The sequence below is a fragment of the Pogoniulus pusillus genome, chromosome 15, assembly GCF_015220805.1.
Source record: "Pogoniulus pusillus isolate bPogPus1 chromosome 15, bPogPus1.pri, whole genome shotgun sequence".
NCBI classification, from domain to species: domain Eukaryota; kingdom Metazoa; phylum Chordata; class Aves; order Piciformes; family Lybiidae; genus Pogoniulus; species Pogoniulus pusillus.
In genome coordinates this window covers 25,169,362-25,186,459 of record NC_087278.1, presented here as the reverse complement: position 1 = coordinate 25,186,459, position 17,098 = coordinate 25,169,362, and the positions used below count along the sequence as shown (strand labels likewise).

Genomic DNA, 17,098 nt, shown 5'->3' with positions numbered 1-17,098 from the left:
CTGGACCATTCTGTGATTCTGTGATTTACCCAACTCTTTTTAAACCTCTCTAGGTCTAAATTTCCAGCCTGATCCCTTCCTCTGACTCTGCTTCCTCTTCCTGCCCCATCATTTAATCCTAGCCACCATTAATGGTTCTGCTCTCAGCCTGTCTTTTTCTGTCCTCCCCCATGTTCATGCTCTCTCATTGCTCTCTTGTTTAAGGCCTATGATCAACAGCTTCAGCTCATCGTAATAAAAGAACAAATAAGACTCCAGGGAAACCTTAGAGCAGCCTTCCAGTACTGAAGGGGGCTACAAGCCAGAAGGGGGCTTTTTACAAGGGCTTGTAGTGATAGGATCAGAGGGAATGGATTGAAGCTTGAAGAGAGCAGATTGAGACTGGAGATTAGGAAGAAATCCTTTCCAGCAAGGGTGGTGAGACACTGGCACAGGTTGCCCAGGGAAGTCATGAATGCCACTCCTTGCCCAGCCTGAATTTGTGCTTGGGATTGTCCTGACCCAGGTGCAGGACCTTGCACGTGGTCTTGTTGAACCTGATGAGGTTGTCTTGGGCTCACCTCTCCAGGCTACCCAAACCCCTCTGAATGTCTTCCATTCCTTCCAGCATGCTCTTTCAGGCTTATATAGTTCATCCTGGTGTCGCCAATGGGTCTGAACCAAATACCTCCACTGCAGGTGTGTTTCACTGGTGCACTTGTGTTGGTTAGTGACAATACTCTGCTGAAGTTTGTGTTCACAGGGCACAAGCCTGGCTGAATTGGTTCTTCAGACACTAGCAGAGGAAACTCACCACTGCTTGGCTCAAAAAGCTTCCACTCTCTAGGTCACTTTAGCAAGGCTTGGCTGCTACCAATGAGAACCACAATGCCAGCATCCTTCCTTAGGTGATCCTCCTAAGAGACCAACCTCCCTTCAGCCAGGCCAAGCTGTAGCGCGGATTTGACCAGTGCGTGCTGCAGACATCAAACCACGTTCCTCTGGCCCTGGAAAAGATGAGTCACTTTAGGCTCCTTTGCTGCCTTGTTCCTTGAACCACAGTATCACAGTATCATCAGGGTTGGAAGAGACCTCACAGATCATCAAGTCCAACCCTTTACCACAGAGCTCAAGGCCAGACCATGGCACCAAGTGCCACGTCCAGTCCTGCCTTGAACAGCTCCAGGGACGGCGACTCCACCACCTCCCCGGGCAGCCCATTCCAGTGTCCAATGACTCTCTCAGTGAAGAACTTTCTCCTCACCTCCAGCCTAAATCTCCCCTGGCGCAGCCTGAGGCTGTGTCCTCTTGTTCTGGTGCTGGGCACCTGAGAGAAGAGAGCAACCTCCTCCTGGCCACAACCTCCCCTCAGGTAGTTGTAGACAGCAATAAGGTCTGCCCTGAGCCTCCTCTTCTCCAGGCTAACCAATCCCAGCTCCCTCAGCCTCTCCTCGTAGGGCTGTGCTCAAGGCCTCTCCCCAGCCTCGTCGCCCTTCTCTGGACACGCTCAAGCATCTCAATGTCCCTCCTAAACTGGGGGGCCCAGAACTGAACACAGCACTCAAGGTGTGGTCTAACCAGTGCAGAGTACAAGGGCAGAATGACCTCCCTGCTCCTGCTGGCCACACCATTCCTGATGCAGGCCAGGATGCCACTGGCTCTCTTGGCCACCTGGGCACAAACCCCTGTGGTATGTCCAGCAGCCGACAAAGCCTGGCCTGCAGCCTCGCCTGGCTGCCCTGCAGCAGCTGCCCTGCTGCCCCTAGAGCTCCAACCGGGAGGCACAGAGATGCGGGACAGGTCCCTGGAGCAGAGGCTGACATTTGCTTCCCTGCCAGCTGCCTGGTGAGGATTGATGTGGAGCTGGAGGTGGTTTTGCTTGCATTCTGGTCACTCCTGGGGAAAGCTGGGCTCCGGATCAATGCGGGCTGCGGCACCGAACGCTCCATTACTCACTGAGGGCAATGTGCACTTGGAGACACGGCAGCCCTCAATGAAGATTCAATTCTGCCTCCGAGGATCAAAGCAGGAATGAAGCAGGGGAACTACTTAACTCTTCTACACGGCACTGAAGTGAGTGGTTGCCTGTGTCAGGGCAATTCCTCGTGGCAGCTTCCACTTGTGCTCCTAATTAAATGGCCATATCCTTGCGCAGGGCACGCAGCTGATTCCATTCTACCTGAAGCTGCCCATCCCTCTGCATCAAAGCTTACACCAGAGTTACTCCAGCTGGTCCACACTGCTGTGCCCAGCTCAGAGCACGGCCCCGGGGAGCACAGCAAGGCCCATGGCACTTTCCCACCAGTGCCTTCCTGCTCACAGCTGCCTGGGGTTTGTGGATTTTAAAGATTTCATAGGTTCATAGAATGGTTTAGGTTGGAAGGGACCTTGAGGATCATCCAGCTCCAGCCCCCTGCCGTGGGCAGGGACACCTCCCTCTAGAACAGGTCGCTCAAGGCCTCATCCAGCCTGGCCTTGAACCTGGCACAACCTCCCTGGGCAACCTGTTCCAGTGTCTCACCACCCTCACTGGAAAGAATTTCTTCCTAATCTCCAGCCTCAATTTGCCCTCCCCAAGCTTCAATCCATTCCCTCTCATCCTGTCACTACAATGCCTTTTAAAAAATCCCTTCCTGGCTTTCTTGCAGTCCCCTTCAGGTACTGGGAGGCTGCTCTAAGGCCTTTCTGGAGCCTTCTCTTCTCCATGCTGAACAGCCCCAACTCTCTCAGCCTGTCCCCACAGGGGAGGTTCTCCAGCCCTCTGATCATCTTGGTGGCCTCCTCTGGACCCACCCGAGCAGGCTGATGTCCTTCTTGCGTTGAGTGCCCCATAGCTGGACACAGCACTGCAGCTGAGGTCTCAGCTCAGGTGAGCTGCTTGCCCAGGACGCTGTGGAGGTGCTGGGAAAGTAGGCAGGACTGAGACCAGGCTGGAAAGGTGGGAAGTCAACATGGGCATTGGGAAGTGGTGATGGGAAGGGACTGGACTAGGGAGTCAGTGTTCTAGGGAGTCAGGAGAAGAAAGGGCAGCTCACAAATCTTCTCCTGTAAGGCAAAGAACAAACCCTGGTGAAGAAATGGAACGTTTGAACACCTGCAGCCTCTGCCAGGAGAGCCTTGATTGAAAAACATCTGATGACAAACAAGTCAGCAGGGAGGGCTGAAGCTCTGGCTGGAAGAGGATGAGGTTGCTGTAAGACATCTCATTGCACCAATGAGTCTGGAATTTCAGCACCAGGAGAGTTTATCATCTCCTCGGTCAAATCTCTCCAGCCTGCCCAGCCCCAGCTGCAGGTGGTTTGCTGGGGAGGATCAGGCAGAGGGAACAGGTGGCCAGCACCTAAAACAATAGGGCTAAGGGACTGTCCTCTCACACTTGGCACAGGGGCAGAAGAGGTGTGGGTCAGCCTCTCACACGTGGGTGTCCTGGGACAGACACTCATGTGTCTGCTATCCAGGGAGCCCACCGAAACCCCGTCCAGGGTGCAGGGTGCCATGTGGAGTGGTCTAGTCCTGCAGCAGGAGGTGGTCCTGAGTCCTTCCAGTGGACAGAGACCCCAGGGTAGAGTCCGATGTCAGTTCTGGCCTGGGGAGCCTGCTCCTTCCTCCAACAGCAAGGCAGTGGATCAGGTACACCTCCAGTGCCCGAAGGACTCTGACAGCAGGAGCAGCCTTTCAGAGCGGCCGCCGTGTCTTAGGGCTGGTCTACAGCAGCTCCTCCGTGCCCACCCCGGCACCAGGGCTTGAGAAGTGGGGGAATTGCAGGAGCCCAAGATGCTTAATTACAGAGCAGCCCTGGAAACCAGCAGCAGCAGCAGCAGCACTGTGGCCGGGAGGGGAGGCAGCAGCGCTGGAAATAGAAATTGCGGAGGCAGCCGCGGGGAACAGAGTGCGGGAGGCTCCTGCGCCTGCATCGCTCCAGCTCCCTTCCTTTCCCTCGCAGCTTCTTGCGCCTCTCCCAGCCACGCTGGTGGCTCCCAGCATGTGACGAGCTGCCCCAAAACATGGCTGGGAGGCAGCAGCTTACAGAGGCAGAACAGCTCTGTGGAACAGCTCACGAAAATGTGTGAGGATGATCAAATGGCCTCAGGAAGACCAAGGCAAGAGGGGTACAGGGCCACATTGCCCTGTCTACCCTCCAAGAAGAGACTGAGATGCCACATGTCTGAGCTCCCACTCCACTGGGGTCTGCCCAGGGGTGAGCTGCCTCTCATCCCACCCCGGTATCTCCATCACGTCCTCTTCCACAGCAGGCAGAGCTCTGCTTGCAAGCAGCACTAAGAGCTCTGCTTGCACACAGCACTGAGAGCTCTGCTTGCACACAGCACTGAGAGCTCTGCTTGCAGTATTTTGCAAAGATTTATTTAAAAATGTTGAAACTAACATCCCACAAGAATTGAATATTTCACCACGAGGAGAAGAGAAATCCTACAAAAAAATATATATATCACAGCTCACAAGGGCAGAGGAGAGGAAAGAGCAAGACTGAGCACGGCAGCAGAAGGGAGGACAGGGGGAGGATGGGAGTGGCAGAACGGGACGAGTGGTGAAGGGAGAACAAGAGAGGAGAGGGGAGAGTGAAACAGCAGGAGGGGAGAGCTACCTGGGAGGGGAGCGATGGTACAGGACAGAAGTAGCAAGTGGGGAAACTGTGGGAGAGGGAAACAACAGGGAAAAAAAGGAGCAGAGAGCCAGCAGTTGGTGAAAAAAGGGGAGCCCCACCTATGTGGTCTTCCCAGGGCAGGGCCAGGACTACGGTGAAACGTCAGCAGGGAGGCACTCAGGGAGCTGGAGTGTGGCCCAGGGGCTTTGTGCTGCAGGGCTGGGCTCTGAGGCTGTGCTGTAGTTTAATTCAGAGCAGTATGAGGGTGATCGTGTTTGGTAATTGCAGGGAATGAAAAAATAGCTCTTTTCTAAGCATTTTTCCTTGTGGGAAATGAAGGGACCAGATTTGCAAGGGCACTTAGGTGCCATTGAGGAAGAGGTAGATAACCCTCTCTGAAGCCATGGGATGCTTGGCTGGATGTGAGTCCCTGTGAACTGGACTGGAGGAGCGTTGTGAAGTGCATGCTGGAGCTCTGCTCCCCTGCCTACCAGCCACAGCTGAGCAAATAGGAAACCCCAAAGTAGGATTTGGCCTTCTGGTCCTGATGCTCTGCTGGGTAACCAGGGGGAGACTCCAGGGTGGAGGGGAGAGGTTCTCCCCGAGACCTTCCCTACTTCCCACTGTGCTCACAGGGACCACCCTGGCATTAACAAAGCCATGTTCCCCCAGGAGCTCCCCTCAGACATAGTGCCTTCAACTCACCTGGCCCATCAGGATGTTCCCTCTTTGTAACACAAAAGTCCTGGGCAGGCTCAGCCCAAGGCCATCAACATTTGCAGTTGGTTTTCCTACACACTTTTCTCTCTGTGCAATTTTCACTGGAATATAGTGAATCCAGATCTTTCTCCTCCAGTCACCTAGAAGACAGGGAAACCTGATGGGCTGTGACTGAAAAGGTGCAGGCCCCTGCCCTGCCCTGGTACTCGGTGCTGTCAACCTCTGTGTGTGTGCACATTTCACAGACTACCACCTTGGGACAGGGAAGAGGCTGCAGGTTAAGGTCTGGCTCCAGGCTGCATAGGGGACGATGCTTTAGAAGGCTCCAGCCATGAAGAAAGCAGATCCAGTGAGATTGTTTATTGACTGGAAGAAGCTTGTGTGTCCACACGTGCTTGGACTGGTTTGTTCTGGGGACAAAATGTAGCAAAGCATCTTTGGGCAGCGCAATGAAGTTGTTTCATGTATCTAACCTGTTTCCCGTGAGAGAGTGAACCCCTGCCATAAAGACACCTTTGACTGGGAAAAAAGGGCCTTGGAAAAGACTGTCAGCAGCTCTGAGTGTCTGTCACTGGAAGTGTTGCCCAGCTGCCCCCTTACCGCAGCATCCACGAGAGGCTTCATTGCTTGGAGGTACAAAAGCAGAGAGGTGTAAAAGGGGAAAAATCCAACCCAAGCCACCAAAATCAGATTTGTTTGTGGAGGTTCCAAAAACCTGGCCAGCAGAACACAGGGCTTCCTTGCATCAAGTGTTCACTACACCCTGCCACTTCCTTACAGACCTTCTCTCCATGCAGCATGTACAAAGGGAAAGTCCAAGGGCAGCCCTTGAAGTGGTAGAGTCTAAACTCTGGCTTTGTTTCAACAAGGACTATTGATCAAGGAGCAATCTAATTAATCTGATCTGGAAGATTACTGAAACCAATTCAAGCCATTGTAAACTGCCAGCAATAAGCAGTGCAGCCTGTTGCAGACCACATGCAGATGTCCTTCCCCGGTGCTGATGTGCCAGCAAGAGCAGAACAGCCCTGAGATGCCCTCAGCTGGTGGAGAAGGCAGTGAAGGGGGCAGCAGGCAGGACCAGCCATTGGCCACCTCCCCTGTCCTCTCCATTTGCAGCTTGAATGTCCACCAAAGGCTTGAATGGAGCTTGAATAAAGAAAAGGCTCAGTGATAGGTGGATCTAGGGTCAAGCAATAGAGTATCTTCTGATCTATGTGGAGACTCAACCTATGCTTAGACTTTAGACCTCCAGAGTGTTTTTCCACCTACATCTCGCAGCCATTCTGTGCCTTTAATGAGACACCAATTTTATCTGACTTGTCCTTTTCTCCCAGTCTCTACTGGTTTACTGCAATTTACACTCTCATTGGAATGTCCTTCATGGTGAGTCAGATGTGGCCTGAGATCACCTAATTCAGCTGGGTACATGGGCACAACCAGGCGTGTAGTGAAACTCCCTATAAAGAGCAGGCCTTTAGTGCAGAGATGAAGGTTGAAAGGTCCATTTTCTTTTCTCTGAGATGACTTTTCTCTGAGACTTTCTCTGGTGCCTCAAGACCTTTAAATCCTGTTTGCATTTCCTGCTTCTTGCCACATCAGTCCAGCAAAGTACAACATAGGGGCAACTTTACCTATATCTACCTAATTTCAGCTCAGAGGCTGTCAAGGTGGGGGTTGTGAATTACTTCTCAGGTGTCCACAAAAGCCAGGGGAAAGCAGGTGTTGTCATTAAGCTGAAATTTGCATTTCACTCTTTCTCAGAGTCACAGCCAGCAGTCCATATGTAGGAAGAAGCTGAGATGTGTTGACCTTGCTCACACAGCTAACTGGCAACGTGTCTGCCTGGCCTATCGACCAACACAGCCCTGAAATATATGCTCAGGCAACTGCCCTGCACTGATACCTGTGCCATTGGTTTTGGTCCCCAACCAGCTGAGGCAACACAGTTTTGGAGGCGAACATCCCAGCTATCCCCTTTCTCATGTCCCTGGTGAATGCTACCTTGTGTGCTTCCAGTCACCTTGCATTCCAATCAGCAGCAGAGAGCAATCCTCTAAATGTCCCCAAGGTCGACTCTAAATTGCTCTTTGTCATTCCAGGAGAGTCAAGTCTGCTGCTTGTTGCCTGTGGCATGAGTATCTGAAGGCAATTCTGCGCCGCAGCTCAGCAAATGCCAAGTTCCTCGGCTGTGTGTGCACGCTGCGCCTTAGCTGCTCCAGCAGTGTCCCAGTGCACAAGAGCTAAACAACCTGATGGGCAGAGAGCTTCACCTCAGATTTTCTGAAGAACATCACCATGTGCTGGTGCTCCTCAGAAAAACTTTGCTGTAGGAGACTGGGGAGGTGGAGTGGGACAGCAAGGAGGCTCCCAAGAGATCAAAACATTGGGAAAGCCAAAGGAATCTTTCCAACTTAACTGGCAAGAGAAGTGGTGGTGGGAGGAACTGAGAGGGAAAAAAAAAATGGGGACAGAGGGATGAAGAAAGATGCAAACTGAAGAGTGAAAACAGAGTATTAGGCAGCAAGAAAATGGCAAGATGTGAATATCTTCCATCTGGAGGGGGAGGTGATGATTCCTTAAAGGAGATGGGTTGCTGCTGGGGGACAGGTGCTGAGCAAGCCTCTTCTGCCCAAGCTTCACCTACCCTTGGGAGGTGTCAAGGCCTCAGGAACAGAAGAACCTGCAACCACCTGAGTCCCAACTCAGGGGAGACCGAGCCCCAGCAGGTAATCCTGCAGCCACTGAACTCCAGATGTTCACTTCAAAGCACACGACACGGGAAGGGACACACAGAGGGGTTAGGGCCCACAGGGACAGGGGTACGCCTTTCCACCTCACCTACCCCTGATGTCAGGCATGCACTGGTGGGAGAGCCACAGAGATCCACGTGTGTGCCTGTGTGTGTGCTAGGAGAGGAGCCAGGCAGGACAAGATTTCACACCACCACCAGCTGCCTTCCCTCCCACCCTCCTGCTCTCTCATCACCCTGTCCTGCGTGGGTTGGGGGAGTCCCCAACCTTCCCCCAGCAGGAAGCTAAGGAGGCCCAGCTCATCCACTTGCCCAGGCACATCCTGGTGGCATTGGTTAATCATGGTGGTGGGCAGATGTGGCACAAGGAGGTGGTTTGTTCCTGGGGCGGCAGGGGCAGCGGGAGCCTGTGCTCGCTGGCTGTGACAGGAGGGTGGATGGAGCCAGCTCTGCTTCTCCTGTGAGTGTCACAGGTTCACCAGTGGGATTCTGGGGGGAAAAAGGAATCAGAAATTAATTAGCAATAGGCACTTACCTTGCCCCACCACTCCAAACAGCTGGCACCTTGTCCTGCCTCAGCCTGCCTATGCCCCTGTCCCTCACTGCCCCTTCCCACCCCAGCTCACCAGCTACTCACCGGTTGAGCTGGAAGGCTGTGCTTTTCTTGTGGTCTCCCAGTTTCTCCCCACCCTCCTGGCCATGTCTGGACTCCTCTGCTTTGGGTGTGGGGACCAGGGAGTCGCTGTAGGGCCCCAGGATGCTGATGGTGGTGGGGGAGAGGTCCGTGAGGGGCTGCTGGCTTTCCTGCTGCCTTCCACCGCCCTGCTGCCCGGAGTGACGCCGGCGCTTCTGATTACGGTCCCAGCTGTGGAGAGAGAGACAAGGGGTAGGGTGAAGAGCAGCCTCTCAGACACACCCCAGACAGAGGTTCTTGGGGTCTTGCAGTGTTCAGTGTTAGAGCCCAGCCAGGGTTTACAGAATGAGATCTGCTCTCCTGGGACAAAGGATTCCCAAGCCCACAGTCCTCCTGCCCACCCACCTGCAGATACTGGCATGGTGACAGCCTCCATCGGCCCCAAACTCTACTCACCAGAACTTGAATATGATCCCAGTGGCAACCAGGACAATGATGATGGAGATGGTGATGGTGATGTACAGCTGGGGGTCCACACCTGCAAGACAGATGGCGACACGAGGGGGTGCGATGGCCATCCCCGCCAGTGCCCGGTGAGCAGCAGTGCAAGGGGCGGCTCCTGCTGGGGCCCTCGCCTGTTTCGCAGAAGCAGCTGCTCCTGCGAGGACAGGGAGGGGTGAAAGGAGCAGAGGGCAGATTTACCTTCCCCTCGGGGCCCGAACAGGAAGGGCCGCAGAGTGGCTGGAGTCTCCCGCAGGTTGAGCCCCGCGTTGTGCAGGAGCGAGTGGGAGTTGGGCTGCGCCGTTGCCATCCCGTGTGGCGACACGAAGGTGTATCCCAGCGGCGGCAAGCCTGGGTTGGCCGAGTTAGTGTCTCCTCCGTCCTCGTCTGACACCGTGGGGCCCCACACAATGGCCCAGGGGTACTGGGAGGAAGGCATTCCGTCCTCGAAGCCCGAGGGGGTGGCGGGGCGGGTGCCCGGCGCCTGGCGCCTCAGCCTCAGGACGTGCCGCAGCTCCCCTGCCTGCAGCGCCAGGGCTCGCTGGCGGGGCAGGGCAAAGCGAGAATCCCTCTCTGGCACTGAGGTCCTGTCCCAGATGCAAATGGGCCGCGGAGCTGAGGGACTCCGACGGGTGCAGAGAGGTCGAGCAGCCGCCGGGCCCCGAGAGCGAAGAGAGCAGACACCAGGAGGAGGGACGGCGGAGACCAGCAGGAGGAGATGCCAAAGCTGCAGGGAGTGGATGCAGGAGAGGCGTAGAGGCATCCTGCTGCAGGCAGGGGGGGAGGAAGGAGAGAGTCTTGTCTGCAGTGTCCCTCCCGTTGAAAGGCCAAGCCCGCAGCCGCCGGGAGCAGCCTGCCACCTGCGTTCCTGTCGCCTTCCCGTGTTGCCAGCGAATGCGGGAAGCTGTGAACCTACCAGGCACTGGGCTCCATCTCAGATGCAGCAGTGTCTGCTCAGTGGGGATCCTGTCTCATCTTCTTCACTGGGAACCAAAAAGGAGAGGTGTCAGTGCCCCCTCACCCGACAGCGACCGCTCTGTCCCTGGAAGCAGTGTGCGCCACCGCGGGTGACCTCCCAGCCCCAGTGGGCACCCACTCCTGCACCCCGTGCCTCTAAGCTGTCCTGCACAGAGGTGCATCATCCCCCTGGCCCCGGTGCCACGAGGAAACATGAACCTCAGCACACGTACACAAAAGCAAGGAGCAGTCTCTGGAGCACACCTGCAGAGGTAGAAGCACAGCTTCCCCGCGGACTCCCCTGTCTGGGGTCCAAGAGGAGAATTTGGCATCTTTGTTTGCTTATCGCTGGAACAAGTTGGACTCTTAATTCCTGTGCTTATTTGTAGTGCAGAGTGTGCAAACCATTTATTAATAAAGGAGGCTACTTATTGTGTGCCAGGGTGAGGGAGCAAGAGGGGAAGCATGAGAGTGAGAAACCAAGAAAGAGTGGATCAGGGAGAAAAGTCCTGCCTTACAAAAGCATTTAAGAGCAGAAGTATGCCTATCAAATATTTAGTATTTGCTTTCCTCTTGGCTAGCATGGAATTATCTTCCCACACCCCTTGTCCTAATGTTCTCTGCTCTGTCCCATCCCTTCCTTTTTCCTCTATTCCTCCCATTTCTCTCCCACTTCCCCTGGCCAAGCAGTAGGCAGCAGCCGTAACAGAGAGTAAGGGCTGGTCCCCTTGCTGGAGTTTTGCACTGGACATGTTACCCTCTGGCATCAGTCTGGCAGTGGCAGAGCTGCCCTTCATACCTCTGCCCCTTCCCTTGGTTGGGCACTGCGCAGTGCCAGCTTTGCCCTGTGAGCTGTTATGGTCCTGACCCGTGCTTGCCTTTGCATGCACAGGCACATAGTCAAGACACTCGGCTTCCTCCGTCATCCTAGAGGGGGAAAGGACAAATGCTGACAACTCCATGGTCATGCACTTCTGCACCTGCCAGGATAATGTGGTGATGCTGAGAGAGGGAGTCAACACAGAAGCCAACTCTGCACCTCCAGCCCCCAGGCAGTAGCACTGCACCTCCTGGCTCCTAAGGAGTTCTTGCTGCCCTTTCCAGCTCAGCCCATGCCCCGGACTAAAACTGCAACCCCTCCTCAGAAGGCTTCTTCTTGCTGAGTGAAGAGCCCACTGCATGCTGTGATAAGGGGAGTCATGCCCCCATTGTGCACCTGAGGAGAGGCGCTGGAAGAAAGGGCACCAAGAGTGAAGAGCTGTCTAGCTCCTGCTGCATTAACTGGGGATATTTTTAGTTTCCTTCTGTTAAATATTTAAACAATGTTCACAGGAAAAAAAAAAGGCAAGAAGAAAAGGAATTGTCGGCTAGTGCCCTGCCCTTCCCTTCGGGGCAACAGGGATCTCTGGAGTGATCCTGAGATGAAGATAAGGAGAACAGAGCAGCTATTCTCAGCATTTCTTTGTACTTTGCTCTCGAACCCCTAAGCTTTGGAGGGGACTCAATATTAAAATGCATCTCTGCAGGGAGGCAGCAGAACGGAGCAAGTTTCTTCTGAAGCCAGAGGCTGGTGAGATCTTGGCCATCTGGATTATGATCACGATGCTGTGGAAGATCATGTCTGGCAACACAAATCTGTGGCAGAATTTCTTTTGGGCTTTGAAAAGGGAGGGAATTTTAAGCGTCAGGGACCTCCTCGTGTGAGTGCTTGAGTGCTTTCCAGGTGGTGTGGAGTGCCTGGGATTTACCAAGGGACAGCAGTTCCCTGGGGTGAAGAGCCTGTTCTGCTTGTGGCACGACATTCTGCTACAGCTCTGCTCTTCAGGGGCTGTTTTGCATCAGGCAACAGGAGGTGTGGATCCACCTTGTGAGTGGAGATCTTCTGCAGGTGCAGGTAGACCTCAGAGCACATGTAACTAGCAGCACTCCTCCTAACGCAGATGGCTCTAGCAGCACAAACATGCTTGGGTGTAGGTGGGTAAGTGTGCTAGATCGCTTGTCTCACTGTGCTCCTCTTTGCTTCTCGGGATGTCTGACGGTGGAGATCTTGCTGCACTTCTCAGCTGAGATTGTGAGCTCCAGCAACAGCACCCTCGGATGGTGGATTCCCAGGATCTGAAGCCTGGGAATAAGAAACCCTACAGAGCCAAATCCTGAATTGCTTTCACTCCAAGCTGTCTGAATTTCAGCCCTTTGACACAGGTAACACTGTTACAGGAGCTGAGTGAAGGAGCAAGTCCCAGCACTGGCCTGCTCATGAGCACATAATGCTGTGGAGGTGAAAACGTGGACATCAAGTGTCAGCGTCAGACACTGCTATGCACAGGTTCAGCTGCCAATGGTGAAGAGGAGGTGACTAGGAGTGCCCCTACCCTAAAGGTGGTGAGTGCACCAAGGAGGCAATGTCAGTAATCTCAGTTACAGACTCATGGAACCCTAGAATTGGTCCAACTATTCTCCAACGCTGAAGCAAAACCATGTCCCTCAGCATCACGTCTCAGCATCTTTTAAATGCTTCCAGGAATAGGGATTCAACCACATCATTTGAGAACCCTTTCAGTCAAGCAGTTTCTCCCACACATTCTGGTTTACTAATCCTCTTGTGGCCAGAGCCTGAGAGCGCGTCCTGCGTTAGCATGCACAGGTGAGGTTGTGGAGGGGTTGGGAGAAGCAGAGAGATGTCTCCCACAGCACAAACACATGAGAGCAAAGGAAGGTTTCAGGTGGACATGCTGGCTGATGAGGGCTGGTGTCCACTCTGCATGGAGCTCAAAGCATGGGTGTCCCTGTGGCTTACTGACAAAGCAGTAGCTAAAGTATGTCTGGGGCATCTGTAGCTAGCCACTGGTGGTGGAGATTGTGTCCTGGGCACAGATGCTGCTGTGTGGGAGGGCAAGTGTATAAAATGCCCTTCATTCAGCTTTGTACACAGCTCCTGGTGTGGATGCTGAATAAACAATTAGGTCTTCGGAAAGGAGGAGGGGACACCAAGGCTCCTACTACCTGAACTTACAGATCACAGTTTCCACACACCTTACACCGTTCAAGAGGCCTTTGTGTGCCGGAGCAGAGAGACTGCACATCTGCACTGGTACCACATGGCATGGCTCTTGCTTTCAGATCTGTTTCCCAGGTCTAATTGTGAGAAAACCAGCCGGGACTACTCCCAGCATCCAAAGATGGACCTGTGTATTCTCACTGTAGGTAGAGAGCCTTCATCGCAGCATTCCAGCCCTTTGAAGCACAGATGACAAGAGTGTGAATGACAAAGCTGTTTCCCCTAGGGCACTTCATTGAGCTCCGTTTGTGAATCTTGGTGCCTGAAAGCTGCAAGTAAGAATGACACCACTTTTTGCTGCTGCATATGGACCTCAGTACTGATCCAGACCAGAGATCCCTGAGGGTTAATCTATTCAGAGCTGCTCTCATCACATTTTCAGGATGGAAGCACGAATCCTGCCGCTGTTCCCCAGCTTCCTCCCTCTTTGTAAGTCTCCCGCAGCACAGACCCACCACTGCTGGGACGGGAGAGAGAAGATCTCGGTAGCCATGCCCCAAAGCAGGTAACCCACTTCACCAAGGGGGGTTGGAGATTTACATCCTAACTACTGGCTAGGAGCAAAGCCTGCTGCACTCCTCAGACCAGGAAACACAGGCTACGCCCCGAATGTGCCACCCTGAGCTCCACAGTTTGGCTGCTACCATGCCCCTAGGAAGCTCTAGGATTCACTGCTGGTAGCTCCTTCTCTGCGTCTGGGTCTCTTGTACACCGTGGTCCCAAAAATATATCCTATTGGAATATAACAGAGCCAAGGTGCAAGCCGTGCACAGGCAATGCCCACATTGCAGCTCCCTCACATCAAACGCAAGCTGTAACCTGCTGTTGCAGAATGCTGAAGTTTGAACAAATCCTGATGAGAAACAAGACTGCGAATGAGGAGGGGCACACGCCAGCAGAAGTCACCTAGGCAGTGACCTGTTCCCAACTGCCTGGAGACTTCGTCTGGCCCTGCTTCTGACAGGGAGGCTTCAGCTCAATCAGAAGTTATGGGCTTGAAGCAGGAAAGGAAATTGGTGGAATTCTCTGTCCTGTGCTCTGCTGTAGGTCAGTCTCAATGATCAAAATGGTCTCTCTGGCCTTAAAATTTGAGAGTCTCGCAGCTTTCTCAATGCCTGACATCAGCTCTGACAGGAGAGCAACTGAATGAAGCCGAGCACACACGAGCCATGTCAGTGAGGAGCGGGTAGAGTCTCCTTCTATCTGGGGATAGGAAAAGGGTTGCATCTGATGCTGTCTGGCTCAGCTGGCAGATGATGATCTATCTGTATTTTTGTAACATCTCGAGCTTGACTGCTGTGATACTGTGCCTCTAGGATTGAAGCTGTCTGCTCTCTGAGCGCTCCAGCTAGTTCAGAATGCAGCACTCTGTTTGCTCAGTGACTCAAGCTGCTGGGAATGCACCACCGTGCCCCCCTGTACCCCACATTGCCTCACCTTTGAGCACAGAGTCCAGTTCAAGGTCTGCAAGCCAGCATTCAAAGCCCAGTAAGGGACAGGACCCAGTGACCTAAGCAATCAATCACCTCTCCTTATGCAGTGATGACCTCACATTCCGCTGGAACAATGAAACTGCCAACCGATTTGGGAAGAGAGGGAAAGGATGGAAGAAGGGGAAAGAGGCTTATGACCCTGAGGAACAAAACATTTACAGGAGCTGGGCCAAGATTATGAAACTTACTGCTGGCTGAAATACTGCTTGCCATTAAGCAACCCCGCAGTGCCAAGAGCTTCATGCAAATCCTTCGCCCAGCTCCCCCTCCGCAACGAGCCCGCTCGAAACAGTCACAAAAAATAACCAAAACAAACCTGAGGAGGAGCCAGCCCTCCTGGCAGAGAAAGAACACCAGCCTGGCCATCATTTTTTAACTCCCAGTCAGAATTAAGGGTGATGGTGATGACTACTGATGCAAGACTGTGGTGTGGGACTGTGAAACCTAGCAGCTATCTCCAAAAATCAGGCAGAGCAAGTTTAGATGCCAGTGGTGAGCCCCCCACATGCTGTCTGTTGCCCCAGACACACCACGCCTGTATTTTTCTCAGTGGCCATGAAGATCTCAGAGTTCATGGTCCAAGAGGCAGAGATGCAGTCCTTACTGGTTTAGTAGCAGAAAGCATGAATCCCAGTGCTGGTGAAAAGGGGTTACGTGTCTGTCCTGCTGCATTTGGCTAGGTGGAGATGGGTAAAGGGAGGACTCCCAGGGCAGTTGCCCCAGGGAGTTAATTCTGCTGCACTTGGAGGAGTTTCAGCAGCTCAGAGTGTGAATGCTGGTACCCTGCGGTGAGCGAAGCCAAGCTCATCTGGGGAAGGAGTCCTCACTGTGCATGGGGCCAGGGCCCACAGCTTACACAGAGGACTGAATCTGGGGGTTTGCAGTCTGAACGCAGTAGCGCATGTCAAGGCTGCTCTACTTGGTGCCTGAAGCTGAGAGGGTTGGTGGCAGCAGCTGGGAGAGGCTGACACTGCTTGCCCTGTGTCAGTGAAGGTCTTGCAGCGTTTGGTGAGCACTGGTGGGAATTCCTATTATAGGGTGCCAGAATGAGCCTTTATGGGATGAGTATGGAAATCCTAAACAGAGGCAGAATCCAAGGCTGGAAGGGCAATGGTGTATTTGAACATTCTGTTAGTTAAGAAATGAATATGTGAAGCCCATCAATAGTCCTCTGAGCTTAAGTCTTCCTGCATTTGGGAACTGTAAGTGTGGCCCCATTCCAAGCAGCAGCTCTCTAGGATGCCAGTCCCCTGACATCTAGTGCCTGCCTGCAATACATGTCATGAGTCTGCCAATCTTCTGACTCCCAGTTTCCTACTGTTCCTGGGCATCTAAGTGCTTCAGCTGCTGAGTCTCCACATATGAATCGCTCTCTCTTGCACCGTGCACCCTTGGCCAAGGCAGGAGGAGGTACTGACCCCTCCGTTTCCTTTCTCCAGCTGCGCCAATTTGGCTGAAGTCGCCTTTCCTCAGCGCAGGCTCTAGTGCTCCAGCACAACAGGTCTGTGATGGAGCCCAGAACTGGAGGGCAAAAGGCAGCGATGCCTCGGCTCTGCCCCCCCGCTCTCTGCCCTCTTGGGCATCCCCTGCCCCAGACTGAAAGAAGAAAGGTTGAGGGGAAAGAGGCAACCATCTAGAAGGAGATAGAGCACCTAGATGGAAGAGGAGAAAAAAAGAAGGGAGAGAAAGGACACAGGGAAGGAGACAGAGAGAGGTGACTTGGAGACGGGCACGAATCCTTCCTTACCCCTCTCGCCTGCAGCCCTATCCCCACCCCGTCCCCCAAGCCCGGTCTGAGAGGATGAACTTACCTTGCTGGGAGACGAGTGGGGCGCAGCCGGGGCGGCGAAGCAGGGGGCTGGAGGAGCACAGCTGCTGCTACCCGTGCCTCTCATGGCCAGGACGAAGGAAGAAGAGGAGGAGGAGGAGGAGGAAGGTTTGATGAGGCTGAGCTCTGGCTGAGGGAGAGGAAGCGAGAGATGCCTTGAAATAAACAGCTGCCGAGCACTGGTCCAGCCCCTCTTTCTCTCTCTCCGTCTCTGTCTCTCTCGCTCGCTGCCTCCCGTTAACCCCATGACTGCTGGCACAGGCGCGTCCGGCACCGTGGCCCCCGCTGCAACCCGGAGGAAGCACCGGGGGAGTCGGGTGGGGGGCAGCGGCCGCGCTCCCCACCCCCGGCCCGGGAGCCCCCCTTGCCCCGGCAGCCGGGTGCGAAGGCTCCTCCCGCTCCCTGCCCGCCCGCGCTGAGCTCCCGCAGCCCCGCGTCCGCCGTCCGCCGGACCTGCCCCCCCCGCACCGCCGCTGCCCGCTCGGCTCGGCTCCGCTCGGCTCCGCTCCTCTCCCCCGACTCCTCGGTTATTTCGGGCTCTTCACAGGAAGCGATTTAGGTTGCCATGGAGAG

At 54.2% G+C, this 17,098-nt stretch overlaps 1 protein-coding gene across 4 annotated transcripts; it reads right to left on the bottom strand.

The window, feature by feature from the left end:
- Nucleotides 1-4,325: 4,325 nt before the first annotated feature.
- PIANP (PILR alpha associated neural protein) lies at nt 4,326-17,080 on the bottom strand. 4 transcript variants are annotated; one of them, XM_064155872.1, is made up of 7 exons: nt 16,979-17,080; nt 16,509-16,655; nt 10,106-10,172; nt 9,391-9,956; nt 9,145-9,226; nt 8,692-8,919; nt 4,326-8,543 (listed from the first exon to the last, which is right to left on the bottom strand). In XM_064155872.1, exons 3-7 carry the CDS (start codon nt 10,120-10,122, stop codon nt 8,522-8,524), a joined length of 915 nt encoding a protein of 304 aa, XP_064011942.1. In that variant the 5' UTR covers nt 10,123-10,172; nt 16,509-16,655; nt 16,979-17,080; the 3' UTR covers nt 4,326-8,521. The 4 variants fall into 4 exon arrangements, with proteins under 4 accessions (XP_064011942.1, XP_064011945.1, XP_064011944.1 ...); XM_064155875.1 differs by having other exon boundaries at nt 9,391-9,953; XM_064155874.1 differs by having other exon boundaries at nt 16,994-17,068.
- Between the last annotated feature and the right edge of the window lie 18 nt (nt 17,081-17,098).

Excerpts from the sequence above, each read along its gene's own strand:
- PIANP (XM_064155872.1), bottom strand. Across the intron at positions 8,920-9,144 it reads GGGATCATATTCAAGTTCTG|CTGGGACCGTAATCAGAAGC; the intron begins GTGAGTAGAGTT and ends CTCTCTCCACAG. Across the intron at positions 8,544-8,691 it reads ACAGCCTTCCAGCTCAACCG|AATCCCACTGGTGAACCTGT; the intron begins GTGAGTAGCTGG and ends TTTTCCCCCCAG.